Genomic DNA, 10,112 nt, shown 5'->3' with positions numbered 1-10,112 from the left:
CTCAGAAAAAAAGCAAGTTATAAAGCATTTGGCAAGTGCAAGTGAGCATTATGTTTTTGTCTGAAGTACAATTTCTTTCCCATAAATTTTACTCCTTTTCTGAGAAATAGTTGTTTTATTTTCTGAAAGAGAAGTAAATAAACTGCTCCATTTTGCATGCTCAGTAATTTCTCTATCATTCATTCATTCATTCATTCATTCATTCATTCATTCATGGATGCATTCATTTGTTTACCACGGAATTCCACAAGAACAATTTCTCTGTTCAGGATGTTTACATTTGTGAGGTAAACTCATGCATGATTATTACTTTAATTAGTAATAAATGTCATTAGAAAATAATGGGGGAAGGAAAAGAAAATAGATGTCCTGAAGGAGACATTAGAGTTGGCATTTGGTTCTGAAACGTGTTCAGAAGAATGAAGCACTCACTTTAAAAAGTGCCAAGTGTAGGGGAAAGCTAGAGCAGTGAGGTGGGGGTAGGTGGGTGGGGGAGCATCCTTATAGAAGCAGAGGGGAGAGGGAGTGGGGTTTCTTTTTGGAGGGGAAACCAGGAAAGGGGATAACATTTGAAATGTAAATAAATAAAATAACAAATAAAAAATTTAAAAAGCGTGTGGCAAAAACAGGATGGCTGACATTTTAAAAATGATGCTTATGTTGATTTTTCTTCTTTTTCTGTTTTCTCCTTCTCTTTTTCCTTCTTATCCCCCCTTCCTCCTCCTCTTTTTCTTCTTCAATTTTATTATGTTTATTTGAGGCACACAGCCTTGACACCATTAGAATTTCATATATAGTACCATGAATCCGAGACTCAGAAAGCCAACATTCCAAATTAGACAATGTACTTACCCATTTCATTTCTGGTGCTGGCTACACCTACGCCATACTTTTCTAAAGTATCCTTAACTCTCTCCATCGACTCATCGTATTTCCCTGCAAGCCCAAGGTAGTTGTAGGAGGCCATGTTGATGACATTTTCTTTAACTCTTCCAGTATGCCTGCAGGGAGATGTGGAAGTGAAGACACAGGCCTCTCTCACATAATACTCCACTTCCTCAGAGACTTTGGTCCCAGCCTCACACTGTCTTTTCCATTTTAACCTGTACTGTCCAGGGTATAATGTGTTCTTTTTTTATTAGGGGAATATAATATGATAGTGAGACATAGCATTAGTGAAAGTTCCTGGCCCCAGAGAATTACTAGGCAGTGGTTTCCCCCAAATGATTGATTTTATGACATTTAAGTTCTGGTTGAAAGTGCTACAAAACCTTCTAAAGAAAAAAAAAAGCCACAGTAATCACTGAGTCTGTCATTGAGAAAGCAGGAAGGTACAATTTGACAAGGAAGTTGGCAAAGGCTTTTTCAAGGTTGGCTCTGTGTGTTGTATACCAGCCAAGACAGGTCTAACCTTAATTATAATGTTATGAAGGAAAACACTTCGTCAACTTAAGTCCCTTTCTTCCACCATAGTATGAGAAATTGCAAAGGGATGAGTAGTAGAAGGTCAACCTCATTCACACCTTGGGTTTTTCAGATCTGTAACCTTGTATCCATGCTAGAGTTTCCTTGAGTCTCTACCCATCCAGCCCTTGCAGCCAGCTGCTTCACCTGAATGTCCAGTTATAGTCATCAGTCACTTTCTCCATCATGTTCATGTAAGGCTCTGGGGCAGTGCAGACTGTGTGACTCCAGCTGTCTCTGATTCTCATGTAAAGGTTCCTCTTATAAAAGTTCTCAAAGTCCTGATACAGCGGCACAAAGTCCTGTTAGGACAGAAGTGGAGGTAGAGCTTAGCTTTAGTCTTTTTTATTTTCCTGTGGAAAAAGACCTTATTTGCAATTAAAATCTGAGAGAAGAGGAAGGTCCTGGTTAATCAATGAATTTTTTTTTCCATTTTAGCTAGGACAGATGGATGGGTGAACAAATGTACAAATGGAGTTCACAAAATTGTGGGGCCTCTATGTCAGAAGAACCTGCATCTAAGTATGATAGAAAAATGTGGGCTTCGTGGCACATGTTTGTAATCATAGCTATGTAGGAGGCTAAGTTAGGAAGATTGCAAATTCAAAGCCAGCCTAGGCTGCAGAGTAAATTTAAGACTAGCCTTGGCAAATTAATGAGAGAGAGAAAAAAAGTAGAATCAAATGACTGGTGAGGTGTTCTATGGGAGACTTGATATATAACATCCTACATTCAATTCCCAGTACTGTCAAATGAAAAGGATAATAAAGATGTTGGCTCAATTCAAGAGAAAGTGGCAGAGACAAGGAAGCTTGCTTGTTTGCTTGCTTTAATATCCATAAGAAGGGGTTAATTCAGCTATAGGGATGGGATGTATTGATGCTCAAACAGTTAAGTTGGAAAAATAGTTGAGGTATTAGTAATTTTAGTCTAAATAGATTCATGCATTGTGTTTTAAGATGTATGGGTGGATGTGAACTATGATAGGAGTCCACACTAATCATGAGAAACTTCATATTGATTTGAGGAAACTATTTGAAGACCATTGGCAAAACTACTGTTGGCAGTTAGCTATCTGTGATGTGCTGAGGAGCAGGAGCTAAGCTGACAAAGTTGTGGAGGGACCAAGTCTCTCTTGTAGCAGAGATACCAGCTTATGTTCTTGTACAAAATGTCACCCATGAATGTGAAATCTGCAGATGAGCTGAGGTCCAAAGAAGAATGTCTTTTTTTTTATTTGCATTTACATTTCAAATGCTATCCCCTTTCCTAGTTTCTTCTCTGAAAGTCTCCTACATTCCCCACTCTGCCCTGCTCCCCAACCCACCCACTTCCGCTTCCTGGCCCTGGCATTCCCCTGTACTGGGGCATATAATCTTCACAAGACCAAGGGCCTCTCCTCCCATTGATAGCCCACTAAGTCTTCCTTTCAAAGCAGAGTGTCTTAGTCAGGGCTTTCTAGAGTCACAGAACTTATGGAATGTCTCTAGATATTAAAAGAAGTTATTGGAATGGCTTACAGTCTGCATTCCAACTGGTGCAACAATGGGCATTTATGAGTGGAAAGTTAAAAATAATCTAGTAGTTGCTCCATCACTCAAGGCTGGTCTTCTGTATAAGCTGGAATCCTGGAAAAGTAGGTTCCAACAGAAGTGCTGGCAAGTAAGTGAAGACGCAGGTGAAGAAGATGGAAGCCTTCCTTTTTCTATTGTACTTGTGTAGGCCTCCAACAGAAGCCATGTAACAGAATAATAGTGTGTACCATCATGCCTGGACTTAAACTGTCCTTTATTTGGAATGTGCTCTATCCTAAGCTGGGTTTTCAACTCAGAAATCTGCTTGCTTCTGTCTCCTTGGATGAATGACATGTATTACTTAAGCTTTTCATGGCCACTATGCTTCAAGATAAGGATCAAAAGTCCGTGATTTCTGGCTTCAAGATCTAGATCACAGGTGTGCCCTCCATTTCTGGATTGTAGTTCATTATGCCACTTACAATCCTCATTTATGCATCTGGTCATGTAGTCTTAGCTGGTATTTATAACTACCTTCCTCTGCTATCCATTCTGTATTTTTTCTACCCTCTGCAAGCACCTCAGAGAGTCTTGCCTCTTTTCCCAGAGGAGTGACCCATACGTTCATTCCTGGTGGGTCTGTGCCCTTTGTCATCTTTCTTGAAACTCTTGTTAAGGACTACATTTAGTTGGGGTTGGCTTACAGGTTCAGAGATTCAGTCCATTATGATAATGGTAAGAAGCATGGCAGAGTTCAGCCAGGCATGGAACTGGAGGAGCTGAGAGTTCTACATCTTGTTCTGAACCCAAACAGGAAAAGACTGGCTTCCAGGCCGCTAGGAGAAGGGTCTCAAAGCCTACACCAAAAGCGACACACTTTCTCCAACAAGACTATATTTCCTAGTAGTGCCACTCCCTGGGCCAAACTACACACAGAACATCTGTGATTTTATCTTTTGGCTCATAATAGTTGATGGTAGGCAGAAGAAAAAAACAAAACAAAAACAAAAGCCATAATTATGGCTTGAGTCAAGTGCTTTGGGCATTCACAGAAATGGAGCAGGAGAGAGAATCATAATTTGTTAAAAGAATTGGGAAGACTACGGAAAAAGAACCTTGGAGGTAGCCTTTAGGCAGATGAGGTTATGATGAGCAAGAATAAGTCTGTGATCAGGCTTGTTTGCTAGAAATACAGAGTATTTGAGAAGAATGAATAAGAATAAACCATCTGGTGTATCAGGTTGTCCTTTATTCAGAATCCACTTCATTCAAAGTCAAAGCCAGTGTCATGATGAATGTGGCCTCTAGTTACCTTTCTTATCCTGCCCTCTAACTTCTCCCATACTGTGGATACACTGTGCTGCCTAGGCATAATGTGATGAAGACTTATACAGCTGTCTTAGATTAAACTCTATCCTACAGTCAATGGGGGAAGTGCTGAATAATTGGGAATGAGCTTTCTCACTCTCATGGTCATTATTCTTGCTCATTTTTATAGCATGGAGCTGGTTTCCCGAGAAAGGATCACAGGAAAGCCACTGAGGAAGGTCTCTTTGTGCTATTGATTTGGCTACTTGAGTTGGCAACCAAGTCCTTGAGTTGGTCAATGTGAGAGAAAAATAGTAAGAATATGTGACTTTTGATGGCCAGTGGCTGTACCCCAGCTGCAACCCTATCTTTTATTCCTTACTATGGTGCTCAGTGACAATGTCATGATTTCTCAGGGGGAAAATTATGATTTCATGTAGGAAAGAAATAAATACTCATGGAAGGAGAATAGACCCAAATCACTGAGTTAGAAAAGAGTGGATTTCACCTAAAACCATATATATAAAATAATATTGATCCTTTTGCACTATGGAAATTCTTTTATTTTCTTTAAACTTGTATGATTAGTTAAAATAATAATTCCCAAGTGTCAAAGAAAACGCCTCAATAGAAAAGGTGACAGAATGTCACAAAATGTTCCTGTGTAAGGTAGAAATTGTGACTAGTCTAGAGTTTGAGTTTTGTAGGATGAGTTAGTGCTAAAGAATGAATGGGCAGGATGATTGTCATATTCATAATAATTCACTCTGTATTTTAGGTTTGATAAAACAAAAGATTTTAAATGTTCTCACTACAAATGAAAAGGATATAAAGTGGACATAGTAGGAAAGAAAGAGACAGAACTATACTTATTCCCTGATGATATGATTCTATACATATAAGACCCTAAAGACTCTACTAGATAATTTCTACAACTGCTAAATGCATTCATGAAAGAAACCATATATACAATATATACAATTAATATAAAAAACACAGGAGCTCTCATATACCTGTGAGTAGAATCAGAAAATAATTCCATTGATATTAACCTAGAAGAAATCTTAGAATAAATCCAAGTAAGGAGTTGAAAGTCTAGAATAACAAAAACTTTAAGGCTTTGAAGAATAATTCAAGAAAATATAAGAGAAGGGAAAGGTCTCCCATGACCGTGAATTAGGATTATTATTATTATTGCAAAAATGGGCATTCTACCAAAAACAATTTATACACTGAACACAATTTACCATCAAGATTTCAATGCACTTCTTCATCTGAATAAAAAAATATCTTAAATTTCATATGGAAATAGAACAATTCCAGATAACCAAAACAATTCTGAATAATGAAAGAACTGCTGGAGGCATTAGTGTTCATGATTTTAAGTTATACTACAGAGCTATAGTAATAGCTGCATGACACTGACATAAAGACAGACACATTGATCAGTGGGTATTGTGGAACTTTATCTGATGAGCCATCTTGATGACTGGCTATTGGTTTTATAGGGGCAGTTCAGGCAAGAGTGAGCTATATAAATACCAAAGGGAAGACCATTCTAAGAAGAATGAAATGGAAATTAAAAATTCCTAAGTTAGATAGAATAATCATGATGAGTTCGAGAAAGATCCAGGAGATCTTAGTGTTTTAAGTAGAGCAAACCAGGGGAGAGTGGTAGAGGAGATAAATTAGAGGCAAAAGAAGGGACCACATTTTGCAGGGCTTCCCCCAGATCTGATATTAGTTAGTGAATTGGAAAAACATTAGAGAGTTCTGAACAAAGATGGGATGTGGCTTGACTTGGGTTTAGGTTTAAAAGAATCATATTGGTTGTCTGTTGAGAAGAGCTCATAGGGCTAGAGGGTGAGCCAAGTTTATTGGGTAACAGACCTGCAGCAGTGTGGGCATTGAAGAACAGCTGATGATAAACATATTTTGAATACAGGGTAAACAATAAGTATTAACAGATTTGCCTTGGGGTGTAAGAGAAAAGGCAACATCAAGGATGACTTGGAGGCTTTTGTATAGAGACCTGGACTGTCAGAGTCACAATTTACTGATCTGGGAAAAATTGTGGAAGGCAAAGGCCTTGAGCTTGAGTGGCAGCTCAGATGTCTAACTGGGAGAGGGAGGAGGAGGAGAAGAAGTAAGAGTATAGGAACTCACCTCTTTCATTTTCTCAATTAAATAGGAAGCAATAGATTATTATTGAACATTAAGAGAGCCAAGAGGTACTGGGGGCTTGAAGAGGGAAAAGAATGTAGACAAGAGTCAGTGACTAAATATACTAATGTGGTTGATAGACACCATGCAACCAACTCAACTTAGTAATTGTCACTTTAAAGGGAAATCAGCACCCCCTCCCCTAGAAGAATGTATATCAAGTAGAGTGTGTATCATAGCTCATGGAGTTTAAACCAAATGGAGGCAGGAAAAAGTGAACACAGGGAATGGAGAGAGCTTAAACCTTGTGAATGAGTCCTTGAGAGAAGGGATGAAGTACAGTTGCTAGCAGTAGTAGTGGAGAGAGAAAGCTGGTAATGACAAAGCCTTTGGACAGACCAACTGTCTATGGTGTGTGCTCAAATTTGACTCTACATTCTTCTGCATCCATCAGTATTTTCTCATTGTTCTTATAATAAACATTTGTGGATTATAAAAAAAGATTGTAGTCTTACCCTACTTGCCTTTCACATGGTCCTTGTCTCATACTCAAGCATTGTAGTTCCTTGAGTTTTTGACTATCCTCTTATCCCTGGACCATATTGTATCACTGTCCCTTTCTTTAAAGAATACCTACCATTTGCCATACCTCTTACTCTCTTCTTTTTGTAATTTGATTTTGTTCATCCCAGGAGCCTTTTTCAGCAACACATTCAGGTCAGGCACTCTTAAAAGCTCTCCTAGTACCTTCTCCTTATTTATCTGGCTTCTTATCAGCATCTGTTTTATGTTTAGTTCTTTGAAAGTAGGGGTTATATCTGTCTTAATAGTCTCGTATTAGATGTACCCAAAGAATAACGAATTTCTCAACATTCATTGGAGAAGTCTCTTTTTTTGTAGTACATCATGATCAACACAAAGAGAGACCTTCAACTAGTCAAGGTACAGAGAATAAGAGGCTGAAGAATGCTCATCACTAAATGGAACATTAATATAGGAACTCTATCCTCTCAAGGCTTAGGGATCATTGTGGAGGAAAGGCCCCGGACAAACAAACAAATAAACAAATACAGTACTTAGCAACACATAGGATATCACAACATGCACAAGACCCATACAAGATCAAGACAGACCAAATTCCAACACTGAGAGATGTGCACATGAAGTCACATTAGTGCTGAAGAACTATTGGTTATTGATAGCTTCTGCAAGATGGAAAGGCAGTTTTCTTTAAGGGTATAGATCTTCTGGTAAGTTAACCATGGGAAATTTCTATGTGTGAAAGATCACACATCCAAGAATATTTGAGAATCACAAATTGCACTTGATAGGTTAAGGGGGGAAAAGGGTACAAAGATGGGTGTATAAGGAAGGGGTCTAGCAAAGTTTGGAGCTAAGATGAAAGAATGGACATCCAGAGAATGCTCCACCCGGGGGTCCATCCCATAATCAGTCACAAAATGCAGACACTACTGCATATGCCAGCAAGATTTTGCTAAAGGGACCCTGATATAGCTGTCTCCTGTGAGGCTATGCCAGTGCCTGGCAATTATAGAAGTAGATGCTCACAGTCATCTATAGGATGGAACACAGGGCCCCCTATGGAGGAGCTAAAGAAATTACCCTAGGAGCTGAAGGGGTCTGCAACCCTATAGGTAGAACAACAATATGAACTAATCAGCACCCCCAGAGCTCGTGTCTCTAGCTGCATATGTAGCAGAAGATGGCCTAGTCNGCCATCATTGGGAAGAGAGGCCCCTTGGTCTTGCAAACTTTATATGACCCAGCACAGGGGAATGCCAGGGCCAAGTAGTGGGAGTGGGTGGGTAGGGGAGCAGGGAGGGGGAGGGCATAGGGGACTTTTTGGGATAGCATTTGAAATGTAAATGAAGAACATATCTAATAAAAAAATTTACAAAATGGAAGGGGTCTAGAAATGAAAAGAGTTGGTGGAGGCTATAAATATGATCAAGACGTGTACGGATTTCCCAAAGAGCTAATTATATATACATACAGGATAGGTCTCTGATTATCTTCACGTTTATTTTCTAGGTCAGTACAGAGAAAAAGGCAATGCAGATACTTTACAAATAGCTATGTAAGTGGTTCTAAATTCAGTGACTTGATCATTTCTAGGTGTGTCATCCAGTGCTAATGGCAAATCTAGTGTGTGGAGGTTAGGAATGCTGTTTGAATTCCTTCAATGCACAAGACTTTCCAAACAGGGAAATCATCCAATGAATTATACCAGTGCAAATATTAAGAAATCCTGTTCTGTATGAAATTAAAATGTCACTTCTCACCAAGGAACCTATTCTTCATTCAGAATCTAGAAGATTCTAGAATCTAGAAGAACAGAGATGAGTACTTCCCAGGTGCCCTTGCTTCCATTGCTGTCTTTCTCATTGGTTCATTCATCATTAAAATGATCTTTTATCATATAGATAATGGTAATATTATCTAAGTTAAATGTGATAATGAACAAGAAAGCTTAAATTCTGTACCTGGTAATTGATAGAATTTCAATAAATGTTTGTACAAAACAAACAAACAAACACCACAAATACATTAAAGATGGCTTAGTAAGTGGAGATGAATGAAACTTATGGTGAATGGTTCCTGGACATATCCTAGTTTCTAGAGTCTGTGCCTGAATCACTATTTGAGAATGGGAAGGTGTAGACACTCACACAGATCCAGGGAGGCAAGCATACTTACTTTTTGTTCTTCTCGCTCTATAGCTGCATTGCATTTCTCGATTCCCCAGTTTCTCATAAAGTCTCTGAGATAGCCGAATAGGACTCCAATTCCATATCCCATGTAAGTGAAAACGAAGACATAAAGTGGTGCTTCTGGGTGGTGCTCAAAGACTGGCTTATCCCCAGCATGTGCCTTCCTATTTTGCTGAAAACACAAAAGAAAGCCAAGATCAGCAGCCTCTCACTGAAAATACATCAAGGCACTTATATTTTTTAAACTTTTGAACTTTAACTTCTAAGAACTCATTAAAAGGTATTAAAGCTGCTTGAAAGATATTGGAATTTGATCATTGAGAAGGGCAAAGAGCAACATAAATTTACTTTACAATAATTTGGTGGAAAGTTATTCAAGAACGGATGCTCTTAAGATTCCAAAATGAAGCTCCAAGAATTCTTTCTTAATCGTGAGCTCAGGCTCACTGCCTCCCCCAAATCTTTTAAATAAATGACAGGAACACTCAGCACTCTGCTCTCTTGTGATGTAGGGACCATGCTCAGTATCTCCCTCCAAATACGAACTCTGGACACTGCTATCAACTTGCATGTTTTTATAAAAAGTTACAAATTCAGGAAAGAGGCATTCTAAGGAAAGAAGCATTCTAGGAAAATCATTTCCTGCTACTTCATGTTGAAAAGAAAAAAAAATGCCACGATTTTATCTTTGTATATGGCATAGCTTATAGGTAAAACTAAGTTTAAAGGTGTCTGTGAGACAAATAAATAAAAAGCATGGAGGGACTTTTAGCATCCAACTGCTCAATTTTGTTGCATGGCTTTGCTCACCTAGCTTCATCAGTATTTGCTCAATAGATTAATAGATAAAATAGTTTGTATGGTTTTATTATTATTTTATTTCATTGGAAACACACAAATGCTTTCTTTTCTTTTCTTTTTTTTTTTTTTT

At 38.5% G+C, this 10,112-nt stretch overlaps 1 protein-coding gene across 1 annotated transcript in view; it reads right to left on the bottom strand.

Moving 5' to 3' along the window:
• The window catches only part of Sptlc3 (serine palmitoyltransferase long chain base subunit 3), a 123,333-nt gene that overhangs the window by 89,043 nt on the left and 24,178 nt on the right, over positions 1-10,112 (bottom strand). The window contains exons 3-5 of the mRNA XM_021194536.2: positions 9,168-9,353; positions 1,612-1,766; positions 853-1,001 (exon numbers count right to left, since the gene is read on the bottom strand). Coding sequence (XP_021050195.1) covers positions 853-1,001; positions 1,612-1,766; positions 9,168-9,353 — 490 coding nt within the window. The remainder of the gene's footprint in view (positions 1-852; positions 1,002-1,611; positions 1,767-9,167; positions 9,354-10,112) is intronic.

This window comes from Mus pahari, chromosome 3 (assembly GCF_900095145.1).
Source record: "Mus pahari chromosome 3, PAHARI_EIJ_v1.1, whole genome shotgun sequence".
Taxonomy (NCBI): domain Eukaryota; kingdom Metazoa; phylum Chordata; class Mammalia; order Rodentia; family Muridae; genus Mus; species Mus pahari.
Note: the sequence above shows the minus strand (reverse complement) of the source record. Positions and strands in the feature narration are given on the sequence as shown.